A 22,659-nucleotide genomic window follows, 5' to 3' on the forward strand; every position below is an offset into this window, starting at 1 on the left:
AGAAGACCCAGGGAGGAAGTGCACCCCTCATGTGGAGGGACAGAGGCTCTCATCTGCCGAAGTGACAGGGACTGTGCTATCATTTCTGTCAAGGAGAAAGCTCTTCAAACTGGACCGTATTTAAGGCAGACCTCAAATCCAAGCTCGCCCAAGAACCAACTGATAAGAACCCAAAGATGACTGAGTTGAAAGACACACCCCAGTCTCAGAAGAATCACACCCCACGACCAGAAGGAACCTGCAGCAGGTGTGATGCCCAAACCACCACTGGTCAGCACTGAGGAGCCGTGAGAGGAGCCGTGGGGAGAGTGGGCAGTGCCCGGCCTCCTGGCAGCGAGCACTCCCCCAGTGCCCGCCCTGCTCCAGGCACGGGGGTGGGGGGGGTGGGGAGGCTGTCAAGGAGTTCAGCCTAGGGAAGGAAACAGTCAAGGAAAAAGAAACAATATGCACACAGAATTGCTAATAAGAAGGCCCACGTGACTTCACATCTGTCTCTCGTGAAGCTCTAGAGCAGGCCGTGAACTAGACCGTCACAACCTGGGCTAGCTCCCTGAGAAGCACCTTTTCCAGCAGGCTTACTAAATTACAGGCCAAACAAACAACAGATATTAATGCACGGGTCCTTGACTTCTACAAAGGACATGGACAAAGTCTCCTGCCAGACCTTTGGGATGATAAAGAAAGAGGCGGTGAGGTGACAAAGTACTTTGAGTTTATTTGTAATTGTTATCAATGACCAACACTAAAGTGTTATTTAGTGGATCTAGGACAGGCTAAGTGTTGTTTTTTAGTCGCTAAGTTGTGTCCAACTCGGTGACCCCATGGACTGTAGCCCGCCAGGCTCCACTGGCCATGGGACTTCCCAGGCAAGAATACTGGAGTGGGTAACCATTTCCTTCTCCAGGGGACCTTCCCGACCCAGGGATTGAACCCGTCCTTCCTGCATTAGCAGGCAGATTCTTCACTGCTGAGCCACTGGGGACAGGCTGAACATGCACCAAACTGAACTCGGCACTCACTCTGACTTATTGCCCAGTCTCGTTAAACGACAATGACATATGTAGCCAGGCTCCCGGATATAAATCTTGAAGCAGTCATCTGTAGCCTCTCTCCACCCGCCCCCAACAGAGCCAATCCACCCCTGCCTACGCAAAGATCTCCCCAACCAATCTTCTCTTTTCCAGTCTGGCTGCCACTTGCTTGGTCCCCTTGGCCCTTCAGTGCTAACTAGCTTCTACACTTGGTCTGCTCTCCAACACATCCCACATCAACCTCTAAAAGGCAAATCTGAGAAGACACATTTTCTTCCTTAAACATCACCACTGGCTAAGAGGATAAAATCCCAATTCCTTAGCTTGGTCTTTCCGAGCTCCTGCCCGTAATACCTCTGCCCTCATCCTATTTAAGCTACACTGAACCCCACTGTCCTCAAACATGCCACGCCTTGTCAGGACACCATGTCTTCGCATCCTTCCAGCACCGGTGCAATGTCACCGCCTCTGTGAAGCCTCCCTAGTGACTTCCAGGCACAGTCAGTCCCTCTTTCCTCTCTGCTCCCGCAAGACTCTATTAAGTGCCTACTTCAACGCACACACACACTGGTTCCATTTCCAAGACTGGTCCTCCTTCTGCTATACAGACCATGTGCCTTTTGGAGGCTAGGACCGTGTCTTACTCACTTTTTGATTCCTAATCCTGGGCCCAATACATGGATTCATGGACATACTCAATATAATATTTGCTTGTTGACTAAACCCAGAGAATACCTCCAGTGACAAAGCATGGAATGCCATCCTTGGCTTTGCCCACAATTTTACCAATATGCTGGCTAAAGATGTAGTGGACAGAAGTTCATCAAACTTGCAGGTGACTCACATATTGGGGGTGTGTAGGTAACAGATTTTTTTAAAGATCACAGTAAGTGAAAATACGGGCCAAAGTAACTCCCTAAAAATATCATATGCTGGGGCTCAAAAAACATCTACTAAAATAATAGCATGTGATGAGAGAGACCTTTCTGAAGTCAGATCCACACAACTCGATGAGTGAGAGCTCGTCGGACTCAGTCATGTCCGACTCTTTGCAACCCCATGGACTGTAGCCTGCCAGGCTCCTCTGTCTACGGGATTTTCCAGGCAAGAATACTGCAGTGGGTTGACATGGCCTCCTCCAGGGGATCTTAGGGACCCAGGGATTGTACCTGCATCTCTCGTGTCTCCTGAACTGGCAGGTGGATTCTTTACCACTAGGGCCACCTGGGAAGTAACGTGGAACCATGCAAATGACCACACAAAACAGTCTTAATCATCAATGGGGAAAGCTGACTGTTCCATGACCTTTAGGAATTTTTATCAAAACATTAAAAACTCTTTTACTGTCAGTTATAAATGAATAAAGAAGTAAGAAACTAGTATAAAACTAATATTGATTTAGCACACTGTAACTAAAAAACAGAGACACTGAGAATGAGTGTTTTGTTTCTTTGTAAAAACTCATGCAGAGCAGGCTGACAGGGCTTGCCTTCTCAAGGTTTAACACACAAGACAGAGCAAACATCTTTTCCACGCCTTTATAAGTTGCCACACTCTTTGTAAATCTGAATCCGTTTCCAACCTTTTATCCTTTGGGCTTTTAATGTTGCAAAATACCTTCGAGAGTCCCTTCCATGTGAAACTTTTTCCCAGTGTCACTTCCTCTGGCACTTCTTTGTCCTCTGCGTCACAACTGCTGGGTCAGGGAATTTGCCTTCACTTGATTCTTCTGGCCGCATATGCAGTCTCAAACAGCGGCAATGTCGACATTTCTGCAGTCAGCTGTAATTCCACTCATGTTCAGTCATGGAATTTCACTTTCAGCATTACCATTTTTCATTTCTTTGCTGAAATGTCATCAATGTTGGGCAATTTCCTCTTTTGATTATCCATTTTTGTAAAACATCACATGAGTTTATTGCTAGGAGACAAGGAAGCAACACAACAGCTGCACACTTGCCCGTGTGAACTCAACAACAGATAGGCAGTGACCTCCACCAACAGACGCAAAGAAGGGCCGTGACTGGTCACTGAGCCTAACCTGTCACTGGTCACATCTGTTAGGTACATAGGGATCTGTGAACTGAAGAGCTAGTTGCAAAGTTTGTACTCTGTACAATTACTCAGTTCACATGTCATAACAACTCGAACTGGAACTATGCTGTTTTGGGACTGGTGCTATTTAACGAAGCTGTAGTCCATGAAATTCATGTATACTGTAACAGTGAAAAGCAAGGACTGCGGGCACAAGGAATGAACACAGAGGGAAGTATACACATGAACAGTGACAGTGGTCACCTTTCAGGAAGAGCTCCACTATTTAAATTGCTTTCAATTACTAAGTTCCACACTGTGGGAATGGTTCTCAGCCTGACATGATTTTCCCCGTGAGACATTTGAAAACGTGTGGAGACATTTCTCATTGTTGCAACTTGGAGCAGCACAGAGAGAGCTGCATCTGGGATCTGGTAGGTAGAGGACCAGGATGCTAATTCCTAAGAAGCATTGGACAATTTCCACAACAGAATTATCTGATCCAAAAAGTCAATAGTACCCAAGCTGACAAATGCTGTTTTAAACCAAACAGTTTTTATTAAGTTTGTTTTAATAGCACCTTTCTCATAAAGTGGTGACAAAGATAAACTGAGAAGACGGCAAGCAGAAGGTGCACAAGATGCTGTTAATATCAGAGGTTCTAAACGACTTCGAGCTGCAGGAGTACCTTAATATCACCTTAGATTTGTGGTATTTGTTTTACAAATACCTGACCCACTGCCATGATGTGGTCATGATGCAGCTGCCAACAAGTGAGCATCACCTTCAGCTCCCTGGCAGATCAAGGTCCTAGATCAAGACAGGCGTCCAGACCCAGTCACACTCGGCACCTCTCACATCACACGAATCCACTGTCACGTCTAAGCAAAAGGAAACTATTAAACTTCCAAAAAGTAATGACCAGGACATAAAAGGTCTGATAAGAAAGTCACAGGACAAGTGGATCGATGGACTGGAACCGTTATTCTGAGCAGTTGAGAGACTGGATGTGATAACACTCCCCAAATTCTGTAGGGCTGTCACAGAGAAGAGGGCTACGTGACTCCCATGGCAGAAATTACAAGGAGCTGTCCTCCAACAGTAGGGGCTTGGAAGGTACTAACCTCCTTACCCCTGGAAACACTCAGGCAGAGCCTCTCGGGGGGAATCCTACACCGAGTGAAAGAATCATCTAGATGAGCAATAAGGTGTTTTCTAATACTCACAATCTTGACAACAGAATACCGGCGTTATTTCGAGAAGGAGAAGTAACTGCCTCCTGTGACCCAGCACTCCCACTCCTAGCCACTGACCTAAGAAAAATGGAAACACTGTGTCCACGAAAAGACTCCTGCAAGAATATTCATAGGAGCTTTACTCATCAGAGCCAAAACCTGGAAATGCGCTAAAGGAGAAGAGATAAGCAAACTGTATCACATCCATACAATGGAAAACTGCACCGTATAAAAAGGAATGAGCTACCAATACAGGTAACCAGGTGCATGAACTTTACATAAGAGAGGCCATCATGATTAATTTCCTTTTACATGACATTCTGGAATAGGCAAAACAAATCCCTAGTGCAAAAAACACACCAGAATTGTGATGGCCTGGGAAGGAGCATGAGGGAAATTTCAGGGTAATAAAAATTTTTGTTTTCTATCTTGACAGAGGTTTGGATTGCATGGATGAAAGTCACCAAATGATACACTTAAAACCTGAGCATTTCACTGCTATATAAATTTTACCACAAAATAATTAATTAGATGCACGAACAAATACTGAACTCCAGTGCTTATACATGCTAAAATGTTTAAGGGCAAAGGGTACTAATGTCTGCCACTTCCTATAAAATGCATTCTCAAAGTAAGACAGGCTGATAAATGAGTAGAGAGAGAGATGAAGAAAAGACAGGAGAAAGCGAGTAGAGTCAAATGTTAAGGGTAGAATCTAGGTCATTGGGTACATGGGCGCTCACTGAACAGTCCTCTCAAGTTCACTGCCTGTTAGTGCTTCCTAATGGACTGAGGGGGGAAGGAGTGACAGCCAGTAAGGGGCACAGGGGAAAGAGGAGTGGCCAGGAGGTCATGGCAGGACAGCAGCAAGGGGAAGGACAGGGACTGCTCCAGTCAACACAGGGGCCTCTCGAGGCAGAATTGCAAAAGGCCCAGCCAACCTGGGGGCAGGAAATCTTGGCCAAGATGGAGCATACGTAAGCGTGCTCAGACCTCCACTGGCGTAAGTTCTTGTTCCCATGGGACCGGCTCCATCACTCTCTGGCCCTAGCCCTGCCCCTCTCTGGCTGTGGTCCTTTCCCCTGGACAGTGAAGGAAGTCCTTTCCCCTGGACAGTCAGCTATTCACCACATCTGTGCCAACCATGTTTCCAGACAGGAGCCGAGGAATGCAGAGATGCAGCTGCAGCGAGCTCCAGCCAGTTTCCTCCAGCAAGGGGATGGCTATCAAATCAGTATGTCCGCAAAAGAGGGACTGGTGCAGCTAACTAGCTCTGTCTGCATGTGAGTTATCCACTTTGTAGATTATCCACAGCCAACACTGAACCAATACAGGAACCACTGTACCCTGCCCCACAGCACCCGGCAGGTTTCTGGGACACAGAATAGTATGGAAATTCAAGAGAATTAAGAAGCTAGATTGGCTGGAGCAAAAAAAAAAAAAATCACTGATACTTTGAGAAGTCGAATTTCAATAATCTGAAAATTATCTACTTGACTATCCCTACTGCCCCGCCTGCAATAGCACAGACCATGTAAACCTTTTTCTGTGGTACGTTTTACCTACTGTGGCTCTCCACCCCAAGGACACGCGTCCTGGAGCTGGCCTAGAGAAAGGAGACTGGGAAGCTCAGTGGCCTGGTCCTTGGCCCAGCTCTGCAGTCCCCTTGCTAAGAACCTGAACTCAAGGCACCTGTGCTCAGCCTCCTCCTCTCTAGGATAAGCCTAGACTACCTGAGGTCAAGGTTTCTTCTGATGCTAAATCCTTTAACATGACTCTCTCTTCTGGGTTAGGAAATACAACCCGAAAACGTGTTTAATTTTTATATATTCCATAGCCCTTTAAAGTCATAAACCAAAAAATAAATAAATAAAATAAAGTCATAAACCATGTACAGCCCACATGATCTTCATTTCAAATGCGTGGCAACTCGGGTGCAGAGAGCTGAGCACAGCCGGCTGCTGACCAAGTGAGGGCTACGACCAAGGCCCCAAGGAGACCACTCACATTCCCAGAGAAGTACAGGAGAGCCCAGGAACCTCTCAGGACTTTCAGTCCCCATAACCAGTCCCTTCTTTACCTGCCTGATCCATCTGGTTTCCCTGGAAACCAGAGAAGCTAGAGCTTCTGGCCTCAGATCTTCAAGGGGAGGGGTATAAGTTCCATGCTTCTCAAACCGAGGTTACTTCACAAACCAAAAAACAACTTTGGGCAGGACTTCCTTCCTGCCATTCTCCTGGGGGAGGGCATGAGGGCAGGCGGCTTAGAGGTCAAGACTCTCCTGGAGGTGGAGTGCCTACGGGTGGGGAAATCCCACTCCTCTCTTGGAATAACTGGCCGGTACCTAGGGGAAATCTGGAATCCTCATCAGGCCGGTCAACAGGACACCCTGTCGAGGTCCAGATGTGCCCCAGCTGCAAAGAGGGCCGTGCAGGAGACACAGACCCAACAAGGCCTCTGGGAAAGATGACACAGGGGCTCGAGGCCACTCGTCCCCAACCCCTGCCTACTTCACCAGGCCAGAATCAGGGCAAGACCAGACAGGGGATGACGGGGCAGGGACGACAGGGCAGAGGACGGCGGGGCAGGGGACAGCAGGGGAGGGGACGGCGGGAGAGGGGAAGGGGAACCAGAGAGAGAGACGACAGAGTGGGGCTCAGACCCCGCCCTGCCTTCTAGCCTTGAGGGGTCAGCAGGGCAACAGCTCTGTCCCTCAGTGCCAAGACCTGGAAAGAACACAGATGAAGGTTCTTCTAAATAAGGAAAGCTCCACCCCGGGGTCAGAAAGAATTTCCATAATGACCAATTTGCCTACAAGTGGCCTGAGAGCATTCCCAGCAGTGGCGGTGATGCATTCCAGCTGAAGAGGGGCGGAGGGAGGAGCCGCCCCTTCTTCTCCCCACCGCCCAGCTCTCACGCTGCCGTTACCAAGGCCCATCTCGAGTAAGCTCAGAGCTTTCTGGCAAGGGTTCCCTCCCTGGGGGCCACCAGTCCTGGGGGCTCAGAGTTACTGGTCCCTCTGGGGACACTGGAGCCTGGGAGTCTGCACAGCCATGGCTGGCGGCAGAGCTAATACTCCCGGCTTCCTGGGGCTGGTGGGGTAGCTGCCCTTCCCCTCCTCGGCTCACACAGCCTGGGGCTGGGCTGCCCCTCCCTACCTGAGCGATGCCCAAGGCTGCCTGCGGTGTAAAGGCAGGGAGATGCCAGGGAGACAGGGACAGGCACCCTTGTTCCTGAGGACACACTACATCCCTTCCTTCTGGGGACGTCAAAAGAGGAGACATAAAAATACAAATACACGCACACACAGGGAGGAAGTCCGGGGCCTGGCTCCATGACACAGAGCTACCTACATTGGCAGTGCACAATCTCCAGAAGTGTTAACGACTCCCACCAACACTCCCTTTGTCCCTCAGCTGCTGACTTCCTTGTAAACAACCATGACCCCCTAGCAAGCTGCCCTGGGAGGGCACAGAGGCCTGCAGCAGGCTCGGGTGTGAAGTGAGGCTCTTCTGCGAGTGAAGAGCCCAGCAGAGCCACCAAACCCTTCCTCAGGAGCCGCCGTCAAGGGGACCAACCTTCACATCCACCTCCGGTCACCGATGGCCTGCAAACAACTCTAGCCTGAATTTTAAAATTCCACAGACTTTACTAAGTCCACTTTCAAATTCTGAATCCTTAAACTGAAGCCAAAAAGCCTTCATCTCGGTTCCCCCAGGTGATGGAGGTTCCCTAGTGCCTTTCCGCCCTGGCCGGTGGGGAGGGGAGAAAAGACACAGTTCATCTGCCTCTTCCACGGCCACCTCAAGATGCAGAGACCCCCATCAGACCAGGAGGCCACGCAGAGGCAAGGGAGTGAACTCTTGCGCCCCTGCACTTCCAGACCTGGCAAGCAGCCGCCTCTGAATCGCGAGACCCTTTCTCCAAAGGCAAGGAGCTCTCAGTAGCCTGGGGCTCAAGCGGGGGTGACCGCCCACTGCTTGCTCCCCCCCACATCCCCCCCTCATGCTGCACACTGCCGCTTCCCAGGCATGACAGATGTAACTGCTATTCAGTGTGTTTAAGACAGGACAAAAGCCTTCTCCAGAAGCACAAAGCCAGCAGGAATGCAGACAGGCCAACGTCAATGGAAGCCACCTGCCAGGGGGCCCTTCTCGGCCACACCCCCGGCGTGCACACACAAAAATTTTTAAGCCTCTCAAACCTGTGTTAACACACAGTCAGGTGAATTTTTCTCTGAATCACCAGACAGTTCTCCCAGAGCAGGGAGACTTCACCACCATTTCTCAAACAGTATTCTGCAGGATATTAATAAGTGACAGGTATCAAGAAAAAGGGGCCCGACATATGTCAGAAGCACCACCACCACAAGGCCAAACAGATTCTTCTACTAAAGGACTTCTCAGCGCCTTTAGAATGTTAATGTATGCTGAAGAATGTTTCCCAGATTCATTTGATCACAGGGTGTCTGTCTCAGGACTGATGTTCCACCAACACAATCCAAGGCTGTCTGGTGTTTGGAGAAATGGGTGACTCTATTCCATGCTCAGTCCCTTATGTAGCTCTTCTACGATTTGAAATACATGAGAAACATTTTGCTTACGTGCTTCCTTCTCAATAAGCTTTCAGTGAACAGATGAACAGACTCACGAGCGTGCTGTGGTATCTTCACAGTTCGGTTCAACCAGTGATGACGTTTCCGCAAAGACCACTAGAACTTCATCCAAAACACTGAACCCTGCATACGCTCAAGCCAACCCTGGCTCTGAATCATCTGTGCTTATACCACCAAGGGCCAGGGTTCACCTGCGGATGAACTGGCTGGTTTTATTCCCTGACCAAATCGCTCCCTAGACTTCCTCAGCTGTTCTGCATTTGCCCATAAAAGTAACTGGGTGACTGCACTGAATGTACACACCTGTGGTCAGTGAGATGCCGCCACGCTAAGCATCGCACGTGGTGGGGGCAACCTCAGCCACTGACACCACCAATCCCAACAGAGAAACCTGAGAGAACAGCGGGCTAAGCAAGCTGGACCAGAAAGGGTTCTTACCCAACCTTCCTCCCACCATGGGAGTGACAGACACTCAGAAATAACATGAACCAGAAAGTCCAGTATTTTTATATTCAAACTATGTATTTCAGGTTGTCTCTTGGATCTGGAAGTAGTCCCCCTACTAAAAAAAACACTTGTCAGACAGACCCTTCCTTCGGCTTGGAAACACTAGAGGCTGTGTGTTGGGGTAACTTTGTAGAAAAGCCCCTTCAGGAGCCCCTCTGGTACCCTGGTGAGGGCTTCCTGCTTCATTCACAGTAAAGCACACCCTGGAGGGGCACCTCCCACTGACCTCGGCAGCTGGGCCCCAGGCGGCACCCTCAGCCCCCCGCCCCGCACCCAGGAAACCTCTGCCTCTTACAGCCTCTGCCCTTGTTCTGAAGCCACAGACTATTCCTGGCGTGCACATTTCTGAGAATACCTTCCGCGGAGATGGAGACTGTGGTTCTTCTCTGGGTACCACCAAGAGGTTGGGGAACTCCGAGGACTCTGGTTCTGACCTAAGAAGGGGGGAGGCCCCATATCAGCTCTCCCCTCCCAACCCTGGAAACATCAGATAAGGTGAGATCCCACAAGGTAACACTGAGCAGTCTCCATTCATAACCAAATACAAAAATGCATGTTTTATCACCTTAGAAAAATGTTCACAGTTTATTTCTACCCTATTTCCCCTAATTTCTCTTCTTGCCCACCCAGCAAAACTAGTTCAATCTCTAGACTGGGAGCGAAGGGAACACTGACAGCCCTTTCCAGTGAAGCACCCCCCAATATTCCCAAGCAACCGCAGACCCCAGATCTCTGTTCCTGGAGGACAGACAGAAAAGTGCCTTCTCCAGCTCCTGCCAGCCCCCTAACCTCCCCACCGGGCTTCCTGTCCCTGGACTCCTCAAGGCTACAGATAATTCCTTGGCTCCATTATTCCACTTATCTTCTCTAACTGGGCGGGCTTGTGTTTGGATGTAGCTCTTCTGAAGCTGACACTTTAATTCTTGATTTTAGCAACTTTATTGTTTAAATACCAGTTTTGCCTCTAAGGCAGCCAAGGCTCCGCTCAGCTTGTTAATTATCAGCTGCTGAGCAGTCGTTTCTTCACTGAAGCTGACGTGGTCAGAGGACACCAGGGGTAAAAAGCTGGTATTAGAAAAGGGGCCCAACTCCCTGGTGGCCGTCTCCTGAGAATCCAAATGAAGACAAACAGGCAAGAGGCTCAGCCATTCCCTGGGTCTGATGCAGCTCAGCTAAGTGCCTAGCACTGTGCTTACCCTGGGGCTGCTGCTGCTGCTAAGTCGCTTCAGTCGTGTCCAACTCTGTGCGACCCCATAGATAGCAGCCCACCAGGCTCCCCCGTCCATGGGATTTTTCCAGGCAAGAGTACTGGAGTGGGGTGCCATTGCCTTCTCGTATCTTGTCCTTAAGGCACTCAGAGGCCAGGACATGGGAGTGGCTGTCATTTAAATTCAGAACAGTAGCCAGTGTGTGAACTACCACTAATATAGGGCAGAAAGTTATTCTGCCTGGAACTGGGGGCGGGGCGGGTGAAATCTAAGCTTCCAAGTAGAAACAAACTTCTCCCAGGAGTAAAAGGATGAACAAGAAAAAGACACAGAAGGTCAGGAAGCAGAAGCAGCACACTGCAGGGTGGGATGGAGTCCTCTCCTGGAAGGGAAGGAGCGGGAGCGTGTGTGTGCATGCGTGACTGTGCGCGCGTGTTCACACAGGTGTGTTAGGGGTTAGGCGTAGGGGAAGAAAGAAAGGTCAAAGCCAGCTTGCCTGAACACCATATTTAGGAGTTTAAGTGTCACAATGCAGGCAAGCGGAGGCCACGGGAGGTCTCTAAACAGACATAACTGTGGTCGTATCTGGCTAGATGGCTGTCCCTGAATGCCTCTAAAGAAAACCGGATCAGTGGCCTCAGAAAGCAGGTGTGAACCATGCAGAGAAACACGGAGCAGGATGGACACTGGGGGATGACTGGCTTGATGGCCCTTAGGACCCTCCACCATCAGGGTCCCCCGAGACGCGCACCTCTCCACGATCTCTCAGCGAGGCCTGACAATCGGCAGGATCCTGGGAATGATGTCTCCGCCTGCATCTCTCGGGGGCCCTCGCAGGTGGGGTAGTCTGAAACCCAGCCGTGGCGAGGGGGTGGCAGACACAGCCGCGCACAGGTGTCTGCAGAAGGCCAGGTGGGGATGGGCTGATGCATTCCGTGAGGCTCTGGAAAACACCACTAGCACCAAGGGATAATGCACCTTCAGGGAACCAAACTTTGACTTGATCAACATAAAACTTTAAAAAAAAACATAAAACCAGAAAAAGTTTTTAAGAGTAAGGTTTTCTTCAAAAGAGGTAGGCTCCCCATCACTGGAGGAATTTAAGAAGAGGTTCCACAGGATGCCAAACAGAGATATTGATCATAGACAAAAACACACATTCCTGAACACCACCCCACAATCTTGGACTCAGTAAAATACACAGAGTGGGGCCCAGGAATCTGTATTTTCAAATGTTACCCACACAGGTGATTTTGACAATCGACCTGGTTGGGAGCCACTGAGCTAGACGACCATTTTGTGGGGCTGCTGCTGCTGCTAAGTCGCTTCAGTCGTGTCCGACTGTGCGACCCCATAGACGGAAGCCCACCAGGCTCCCCCGTCCCTGGGATTCTCCAGGCAAGAACACTGGAGAGGTTGCCATTTCCTTCTCCAATGCATGAAAGTGAAAAGTGAAAGTGAAGTCGCTCAGTCGCGTCCGACTCTTAGCGACCCCATGGACTGCAGCCTACCAGGCTTCGCCATCCATGGGATTTTCCAGGCAAGAGAACTAGAGTGGGGTGCCACTGCCTTCTCCATTTTGTGGGGAGGCAGTCCTGAACAAGACAAACAAAAGCTGCCTTTCTAAAGATCACCTTCTCTACTCGTGCTCCTGGACCGCAAAACCTCTCCTCGTATTCTTACACAAACTCCCTCCCAGCTCTGCTAAATCTTTGCCAGGGTGCAGAACAACGGCCTCAGAGTCTGGCGCTGTGTGAGAGCGTTCTGCAACGATGGAATGTTCTCTACCTGCACTGCCCCACACGGCAGCCACTAGTTCTATGTGACTCGAGCACTTGCCATGTGGCTGCTGCTGCGGCATGGAGAAACTAATTTTTAACTTTATTCAAGTATTTAAATTTAAACAGTCACATGTGGCTAGTGGCTACTGGACCAGCAGTACAACTAGCTGTGAAAAAGGGCTTATGCATTCACTCTGAGATCCACACAAATCAGCAAATTCTGACTCCTTCCACTACCACCTCTTGGAGGTCAGCTCCAGCCCGAAGAGACTGACCTGTGATGGGGAGATACAATTCAGAGAAAACGGCAGGAAAGGAGGAGCTCCGTGTCAGCTGCACCGCAGACAACAGGTACAAAGAACAAAAAGCCTGAACAGCAATCCTCACCCCACAGGGCTGTGCCCTTCTCTGCCCAAGACAGCAATTAACACTAGCAGCCATCACTCCATCCAAGACATCGGAGCCTATCGCCCAGTGCAAGCCCCCAGCTCCCTCAGAGCAAGAGGACCTCAAGGATGACCTGGAACAGCCCTCAGCTGTCCGAAGCTGGAGTCTCAAAGCTGATTTGTACTGGAACTTTTGGGCTATGCTGAAGTATAAATATCCTGTAGTATATCTCTGGAATATACTACAGGGATACAGGATAGTATATTTGGAGTATAGATATTGGGTATTTATACACATGCTCAGTCACGTCCAACTCTTTGCGACCCCATAGACTGTGGCATTCTCCAGGCCAGAATACTGGAGTGGGTAGCCTTTCCCTTCTCCAGGGGATCTTCCCAACCCAGGGATCAAACCCAGGTCTCCCACTTTGCAGGCGGATTCTTTACCAGCTGAGCCAGAAGGAAAGCCCAAGAATACTGGACTGGGAAGCCTATCAGTTCTCCAGCAGATCTTCCTGACCCAGCAATTGAACCGGGGTCTCCTGCATTGCAGGCAGATGCTTTCCCATCTGAGCGATCAGGGAAGCCCCACGGATATCCAAGGAAGAAGACATAAACCTCACCAAAAAAAAGTTACACTACTTTTCCAGAACTCAATCGTCGTCATCAGGAAAATGTATCATCCGCAGACTAAAAAAGACAACTGGATTCCTGCCCAAGTACAACTGCTGCTGCTTAATGACTAAGTTGAGTCCAACTCCTTGTGACCCCATGGTGTAGTCTGCCAGGCTCCTCTGTCCATAGATTTCCCAGGTAAGAACACTGGAATGGATTGCCATTACCTTCTCCAGGGGATCTTCCTGACCCAGACGTTGAACCTGCAACTTCGGCACTGGCGGGCAGATTCTTTATAAGTGAGCCACCTGGAAAGCCCCATCCAGGTGCAGCACAAAGGCCAGATTCAACCTGACCAAGGACTCCAGCTTCACGTGTGTGGTCTTTCAGCTTGATTCTTGCTCCCACATTTGGGCCTCTTTCCCACCATCTGACTGGACATACACCCTATCAAAGCGGGTGGTTATCTGAGCCAAGAAATAGGTACCACCTCAACCTTCTGGGGCACCAAGTGAACAGAGACCAAAGCTGCAGTGAGAGAGGCCAGGTGGGTATCTGCAAACACCTGTTGTATTTAAATAACTCTCAGTATGTGGAGAGGACGACGGACACGACACTCCCTCACGGCTCCCGCAGACCAACTTACTGTCTCCTCCTGGGAGAGGCACTTATCACACTTCAGCGACACAGGCCCTCGGAGAAGAGGGACGCCAGCAGGGATGGACGGAGGAGGCAGGATGGCAGAAAGACCACATACTAAAAAAGCACTGTGGGGGAAGGGAGAACCATCCAGCAAAGGCTAGATCTTTTTCTGAAGTTTACTGGAAGACTGGGTTTTTTTCCCCTTCTTGCTCTATAAAAAGAAAGAAAGAAAGGGAAAAAAAAAATGTTGCAACTTCCTTTGTCACAGCACATGCTCAGGAAGAAGCGACCTAGGCCATTGCTTCACTTTCCCATCTGCACTAACGGCCCGTTCCATCCTGGGCCCGGACTTCCGCTCACCCAGCACCCGAGAGGCAGGAGGCAAGGCGGCCAGACCGAGAGCCCAGAGAGCCTCCCCGCACCCCAGTCCACCTGGAGGCCCCCACAGGAAGGACGCGACTCCGCGGGGAGGGGAGGAGCCCCGTGAAGGCCCAGAGGAGGACCCGCGGCCTCGGCTGCAGCCTGGCCAGCCCGTCCTCCCGGCTCCATGGATGGCCGGTCAGCGTAATCCCAAGCGCTTCCGGTTACAGAAACAGCCCAGGAGACGTCTGCCAACGGAAGATGGGAGCCCCAGGGGAGTCCCACAGCCTGGCTCTCGCCCTCCTGCTGCCCAACCGTCTGTGTGCAGTGGTCCGTGGGAGGGTCACAGGTGCGAGTCCGCACCAGGCAAAAGGGACCACACCCCCGACCCCTCTGTCCTGGAGGAGCCCATCCGAGTCTCTGTTTCCTTTGAGGCTCTGATTCTACCACTTTCCCCAGAGTCTGCTACCTGAACCTCTTAATGGGTAAAACCTGGATCCAGCCACCTGGAGGCACTGCTTGTGTTGGAGAGCATCAAGAGGAAATGCCTGTGAACCGGCACAGTACAGACTGCAGGGTCAGGCTATTTGCGCTCCTTTATACACAAAGGTGTCCGCTCCTCCTCTAAACTCTAAGTTCCCAAAGGCAGGGCTCCCATCTGATCACTGTAGCAGTTTGCACACAACAAGCATTCCATAAATATTTGATGAAAAAACAAAGAGCTGAATCAACTAAGTACTGAATCACAGTGGAGTCAGGGAAGAACTATAGGAGAGGCAGTACTGGAGGCTATCTGGAGCCAGACAGGAAAGCCAGACGCGCCCAGCATTAGTAGCCTCAGGGCTCTACACTTTATTCCTTCTGCCTGCCTCTCCCCCAAATATTTCTAGGGCTCACTCAAATGTCACTTTTGCAGTGAAGCCTTCTCTGAGCCCCTATTTGAAATTTCAACACCACACACACGTTCCCAGCATTCCAAGGTCTCCTCCCCTCCTTTATTTTCTCCTTTGTACCTACAGCCATCTGACAATCTGTATCATTTATCTGATTGTATTTTGTCTGTCTCCCCATGCTAGAATGCAAGCTCCACACAAGCAGGATTTTCTTTCTTTCTTCTTTTTTTTTTTTTTGATCTTTTTGGTACACTGGGGTATCCCTCAAGCCTGAAATAACACTTAGCACTTAGTAAGTGCTCAATAAGTAACTGCTAGAGACTGAATGATTCTGAACATATTTCCTCTCCCATAAAACAGGGACTTTTACTTTGCAATATTAAGGATTAACAAGAATGTAAGTGAAACACTTAATATAATGCCTGATACACAGTATCTGCTCGGTAAAGACTTGCTATTAATCTGGAAACCCTTCACAGTGTTGCTAAGCTTTGGACAGTGATCTGAAGGAGACAGAAGACAGAATATTGTTGTATGTATCACTCATTCTGCTGTTCTGATCTATCCTTAGGGAGATGGCAAGTCATCCTTGGCAGTGCTAATTTTCTCGAGTAGTAAATTGCTTTGGAACTCAGAGAGCTAGAAGGTACCCTGGGGCAAATTCCACTTAGAAAGGAAGGGGTCCAGACTAAGTTGTTAGAAAAGAATCAACCCTCCTTATTCTAAACCCCTCTCTTCTGACATAGCAGAGGTATTAAAGGAGTCTAAACCCAAGAGGAAGACCCAGAGTGATCACCCCTCCAGGCTAATCCTGCCATCTGGGCCTCCTAATGGCCACTCAGCAGGGAAAACGGGAGGCAGGCACAGAGAGGATTCACATTTACAAACATTAGTTGAACGGCTGAATGAATAAAAATACTACAGCCCAGGAGGCATGAAAGAACACTGGCCTGCAGAAAGTGAGGGCAGAGAGGGTGGCTCCCAATCCCTGGAGCCCTGGAGCCCGGGCTGACCACCTCTTTCCCAGCAGAGGGCCGTCAGCAGCAGTGATGAAGAGGGCCCTTCAGCACAGGAGAGCCCTGGATTTATGAAGAAGAAGCTGAGTGCGGCCCCAACAGGTTCAAGAACTTGCTGAGACCCACATAGCCGGGTGGGTGCTTCAGAGGCCAGGCGGGTTCTTTTCCCCAGCCCGGAACTCACGGGTTCCCCGAGGTTCAAACCTCTAACCCCAGTCCCGGCATCATGCTGCTCAATGCTGGCCCTCTTGTAACATACTGGACGAGGCCAGGAGATGGGAAGACCACGTCAGACTGCATCCAGGTGTCTCTGTGTGTCTGGGGCTGACTCGAAGACGCCAAGAACTTTGGGAGAGCTAGCAACCTCCACACCTGTCCCTCCCTCAGTTAAAGTTCTCCAAAGGGCAGGAAGGTCATCTCCACAGTGCAACACGAGACAGAGGAGCTCTGAAACAAGGAGGAGAGGCATCAAGGGAAACTGTGGTCAGGGCCCTTACAAGAAAGAGAACTCCGTTAGCAGAAACGCCAGGTGCCAGCTTGAGTCAGCAGACCCCAGTGGGTGAGGGGAAGACCTCCCAGGAGACTGTCCTGAATGGCCTTTTAGCAGACAGGAGGGAGACCAGGGAAAGACCCTTAGGGAGACCCTCACTAGAGCCCCAACTCATTCTCAGAATCCAGGCCAACCCTGTCCCTCACCCAGTCACCCCCTGGAACCCTGAGGATCACCACTCCCAATCCCTGGAGCCCTGGAGCCCGGGCTGACCACCTCTTTCCCAGCAGAGGGCCGTCGGCAGCAGTGATGAAGAGCACCCTTCAGCACGGGAGAGTTACACTTGCGTAGGCGGCATCCACTGTTACTCAGTAATCACATCTTCATGAGGCAGCTGGGTGTGATGCACAAGGCCAAAATACTCTGGAGTTTTTTTAATGATGGTATACAGTTACTACATAGAAATAAGAGGAGACGAAAATAACGGAGATGGAGGTCTTCACGGAATTTACCATAAGAGAGTCTCGGCGAGTGTGACAGGGAGGGATGGGAAGACCCGCTTCTGGCCTGAAAGGGGTCCCAAAGGAAGGAGCAGCGTGGGCACAGGGCGAAAGAGGCAGACCCAGACAAGGGCTGGGGCGAGGCGGGGGGCCAGGACGACCCAGGACCAAGGGGAGACACGCTGGATAAAGGAGCGGGGCTTAGAAAGCAGGGTCCCGGAGCACACAGTAGACATACGTCACTGGGGCTAAAGCACAACATATGTTCAGAAAAAAACAGACTGAGGTCAGATCTAAGAAGGACGTGGAAGCTTCTTGAGCTCTGCAGTCAAAACGAACCCACTGTTTAAGCTGGGAAGCGACATGATCAGAGCTGTGCTTCAGGCAAACTAATCCCCACGCTTGCCAAAGAACCCAGGGGGCAAGACTTCATTCCAACGCCCGCCCTCTAACTACACCTCAAACTCAATTTTATTTTCCTTTTAAATATCTAAAGCAAGGAAACCAAAAGTGCCCGTGAGAGCAGCAGAGCTGAGCACAGGCGAAGGGGCACTCACGGCCCCTCCTCCTCCCTGAGAGCACAGGTGACCGAGGGCCACGGCTGGGGGGGACACAGAAGCAGGAAGTCCTGAGCGTCCCACTGGGGTCCAGCGGGAGGGATACGGAGCTGCGGAGTGGCAGCAAGGGGAGGAACAAAACGATGCTTCTGTAAGCATGAGAGGTGACGCTACTCAGTCCCTGTGGCCTCCAGCCTTCCTCAGACCTGGGTGCCTGTACGAAGCCAAGCACAGAAAAGCCAGACTGCAGCAAGCTCCAGAGCACGAGAGCTCTTCCCCCATCCACCTGCATTCCTCGGATGCTCCAAGTTCCATACACGTGGCTTTAAGCGCCCTGGGCTCCCAGTCTTCCTCCCCCGCAACCCCCAACTCTTTGAACTCTGCAGAAATCAGACCAGACAAGCAATCTACAGATTCTTCAATCAGAAAGACCGCCCTCACCTAAGGCTCCCAGAAGCCTGCCTTTAAAATTCTTCCTCATCTTCCTCTAAGAATTACAGAAGCCAGGCCTGGAGGCCCAGGATCGGGGGAGGAGAGGGAAAGCACGGCTCCCCCAAGGACAGGGACTCCTGTCAGAGTTAAAAATAAACCCTTAGCAATCTACACCCAGCTCCTCCCCTCCAGAGGCCCGTGGGCCTCGGCAGAGAAATCCCTCCTTGGGGAGCAAACCAGGCCCCAGAGGACAGCCGGGAGCAGGCGGTCACGGAGCCGGGCTCGGGATGGGACTCCAGCTGCAGACGGAGGGTCCCCCAAGGCACCCCTTCTCCCAAATAAGCCCCTACACCAGAAAACAGACACAGAAGCCCCCTGTCTAGTGGGGTCAGCACCGACACCCTCCAAGGATTAGGAACAAGAGGAGGATGTTGAAGCCAACGAAAGGGACCACTCTGCCCAGTGTCCATCCGGCAACCAGGAATGCAAGCTGCCTAAGCCCATGTCCTCACGTGGTTATATGGTACCAGGGGCACCAGGACCACCTGGGGTACCAGGACCCATGGCAGCAGGAGAAGAGGCCACCTCAATGGGCCTCAAGGGTCGCAGATCACCAAGATCCCTTCCCCCCCTCCCCCCAGTCAGGAGGAAGAGGAGACCCAGCTCCCAGTGACATCCTGCAGGTGGCCCAGGGGGAGGCCGGGGGCCGTGCCTGACTCACGACAGAGGCTATTCTTGGAAGCCGAGGGGATGAGATCACACTGTGGATGCGGTAACCCGAAGCCCCGGACTGCTGAGCCCTGTGCAGGGGCAGGTAGCCACTCAGTCCCCCGGCAGCTGGGTAAGGGCCTGGCAGCCGCCCTGGGCTCCCCACTCAGCCCCACGCCCCCAACCCCCACCCCCAGGGAACGCCCCCCTGCAGGCAGGACTTGGAGGAAGGTGGAGCTGGAGGCCAGCACAGAGCGCCTCACGCCCCTCCCCAGAGCCCACGGAGCCTCCAGACACGCATCTCTACACCTGGAGGCCAGCACTCGCAGCTCGCTCTCAGCACAACCAGCCAGGCCGCCCACCAAGCTCGGGCTGAAAGAAGGGGGGAAGGGGGAGGGGGCGCCAGTGAGTGTGAGAAGCAGTGTGGCGGTGCAGCAGGAAGGCCTGGGCCGCTGTCGGGGCGACCCGTGACGGATGGGGCAGCAGGCCAGGTTTATTTCTAGTGTCTGAGACAAGAGGGGCTGAGTGACAGTTCTGGGCCCCGGTCGGGACGCCAGGTGACAAACATCCAGTGCAGGCTGGGAGCCTCATGACAACATAAAGAATCAAAATGACAGCAAAGTGGTCAACTCGATGACCTGCCTAGGTCGGGGGTGGGGATGTTGGGGGAAGCGGGGAGGAGCCCCTCGGGAACATGAAGGTGTAGGAGCTGGTGGGGGCGCGTCAAGAGGTCCCCTCCCAGGTCCCCGTACCTGGGACTAGAGAGATTTTGCTTTTGTTTCACATTCAAAAGAACCATCCCAGAGATAAGCCACACAGAGATGTTCCCATCATCTCTGAGACAGGAAAGGCTTCTGCCTTTGGTCACCACTCCTCACCTCCCAGGCAGAGTGCTGCAAACATCCCTGAAGAGGAAGGTGCCCTTTCATATGACCCTTCTGGACAGCTCCGGTTCCGGGCGGAACACACACACAGCCTGGCTGGTCCTAGAAGGGAACATTGCTTCCGATAAAGGGTGACCTTGGGGCCACGTCCCAGCCTCTACTCGCTGCCAGATGGCACGCAAAGGTGTTTACCAGGTCAGAGAAGAGAGACCCTCGAGAACTCTACACTGCCAGAGGCTGAGCACAACTGTAGCCCCCTTTCCGCTGAGTCTTCTCTTCCTTCAACCAAATCTCCTGGCCTGGCACCGAGGACCCTGGTCCAAAGTTCAGGGCTGAAACCACTGCGGTATCTCTAAATGGGCCGGAAGAAGAGAAGAGAAAACACCTATCACCAGGCATTTCCCTCTCCTGTTGCTTCCTCAGTCCCGTCACATCCTCTAGCACCCAGTCCTATGGGTAAGGAGGAGTACCCAGGTGTACCTGGTATGTATCCTAACTTCCCATCAGCTCTGGGAATCAGTTCCCAATTCTCACTCAGAACAGCCCCAAACCCATACTATCACTTCAGGTGAATTAGAAGGTGGCACCCACTCGGATGGATGCAGACATACACCAAGGCAAAGCCTGACAACTGCAGGGCACAGCCGACCTCAGCGGCCGTGTCTGGCCCCACAGCTTCGAATGGGAAGGAGGGTCAGATGGAGAGTTCCCGGCTCTACCCTAAGCCACACAACACTGGTTCTTCCGATTTCTAAGGAAGGAGAGGATTCACAGCCCACTGAGTTACAAAGCCCATCCTCTCCACTGAGGCTCTTGCTGGAACACAGACCAAGTCTTCACACGAGAGAAGCAACAGCTGGTCCGTGATGGTATTAATTAACTGGGCGGGAGCTGCCCTGGAACCCAGCAAGGAGCCTGTCAAAAGGGCATCCACGCTGGATGGTACTGCTGATGGTCAGACGTGGAGCACAGCAGCCAGCTCTCCTGCCTCTTGCCTCCAGCATGGCCCGCCTACCCCACACTCCTGTGCCAGGGGCCACCAGTAGCCTGACCCTTCGACATGTACACTGAGGCCTGGGAAGCTTAACTAACCTATTCAACGTCACGCAACTAGTTAGCAGGGCACCAATACTAAATCGATCTTTCTCTCTTTCTTTTCTTTCTAATCTAACACATAACCCATGGTAATACAGTCATCCCTAGCTATTTGTATCCATACATATCTTAAAACACAAAATATCAGTATTTCCCGAAAGACTAGAAAAGGTACAAAATCTGGTTTTGGTTTCGTATCTGGTACATATCAAGATGCTCAGCGGCACGACCTTATCTCCTTACCAGCGTCCCCATTTTGAAGCCGACTGATGAAGAAAGAGCCCAGTGACTGGTTAGTGGACACTGAGGTTGGCACTGCCAGGCCCACAGTCCCCACACTCGCTCCAGCAACCAAAACACCAAAGGAACCCAGACCCAGAGAAGGTCCCGGGGAACCGGGTCCCAAGACATGGCTCTGATGCTGACACCAGGTAAGATCTTGCATGTGTGGCTGAACCTTTCAGAACGGCCCAGCCTCTTCCTCGGTGAGGTGGAAAAGGTCAAGAAAGAGGAGAAGGGAGTGTCGTGAGCGCTAAGCTATGAATTGTGGGTCCCTTCAAGATGGGTCCCTGAGCCTTTCATCATGACCAAGAGTAGCTGAAGCCTCTTCAGACACGAAGAACAGCTCTGTCCAGGTCACAGCAGCTACAAGAAAGGTGCAGCACAGGGGAGAGGGGAAAGAAGAGACTCCACAGGACCCTGGAGAATACCTGAAGCAGAGGAGGAGCAGGCAGTCAAGTGTGAATCCTGTGCCACAGACATCAAACCACCAGGAGCTTCCTGCACCAGGGCACAGGAGGGCCACTTGGGAATCATGGAAGAACTCAGACGCAGATGCTGACACCTGACCTTCCTCCGGGCACAGAATCCAAATATCCCCAGGCTCTGTGGGCGGGGAGGGGGACTTCCCTCAGGACATCCAGGGATTTCGTTTACCTCCAGGGATTTAGTGCTCCTCCAGGCCTCTCCCAATAAAATCATCAATTGATGATGGCCAGCTCAGATTCCAAGCAACCAAAACATCTTAATCAGGAATACCAATACCTTCATCCCCTAAAAAGGAGCCCCTAAGGGCTTCCTTGGTGACTCAGTGGTAAAGAATCCACCTGCTAATACAGGAGACACGGGTTCCATCCCTGGTCCAGGAAGATCCCACATGCCGTGAAGCAACTAAGCCCGTGGGCCACAACTACTGAGTCTATGCTCTAAAGCCCCTGCTCCACAGCAAGAGAGGCCACGATGAGAGTCCATGCATGTTAACTAGAGAGCAGCTCCCCACCCACCACAACCGGAGAAGAGCCCGTGCTCAGCAACAAAGAACCAGCCAAAAATAAACAAATAAATAAGGTTGTAAAAGTAAATAAAAGCCACAACCACGATACAAACTGAAAAAAAAAAAAATCTGGTTGTATTCTAGTCCACCAGACATTAAATTGATTTTTCAAAAAGGCGGGGGGAGCCCCTTAATTCCCAGACACCCATCAATATTTGGTCCTAAGGCTGCCTTTCTCCCCACTGCTGTCAGCCGCTGACCCCACATGTTAGCTGGAGATTATTTTCAAGCTCTGTCAGAGCCCAGAACTCCTAAGTGAAAAGGAATCACGCGCTGGCCCAGCTCTGACCCTGCCTCAGTGGGCGTCAAGAGCCCTGCTGCAACAGGCAGGGCCCAA

The 22,659-nt window shown here is 51.4% G+C and overlaps 1 protein-coding gene across 4 annotated transcripts in view; it reads right to left on the reverse strand.

Moving 5' to 3' along the window:
• Nucleotides 1–22,659, reverse strand: part of MAPKAPK2 (MAPK activated protein kinase 2) — a 46,799-nt gene that overhangs the window by 19,137 nt on the left and 5,003 nt on the right. For 2 of the 4 annotated variants that reach the window (XM_086342819.1, XM_086342820.1), the window contains exon 2: nt 19,889–19,996. The exons of the other annotated variants lie outside the window; for them this stretch is intronic. In XM_086342819.1, coding sequence (XP_086198945.1) covers nt 19,889–19,996 — 108 coding nt within the window. The remainder of the gene's footprint in view (nt 1–19,888; nt 19,997–22,659) is intronic. 4 annotated transcript variants of the gene reach the window in all.

The sequence above is a fragment of the Bos grunniens genome, chromosome 16 (genome assembly GCF_055505025.1).
Source record: "Bos grunniens cultivar Pamir isolate PY7600 chromosome 16, Bosgru_T2T1.0, whole genome shotgun sequence".
NCBI classification, from domain to species: Eukaryota; Metazoa; Chordata; class Mammalia; order Artiodactyla; family Bovidae; genus Bos; species Bos grunniens.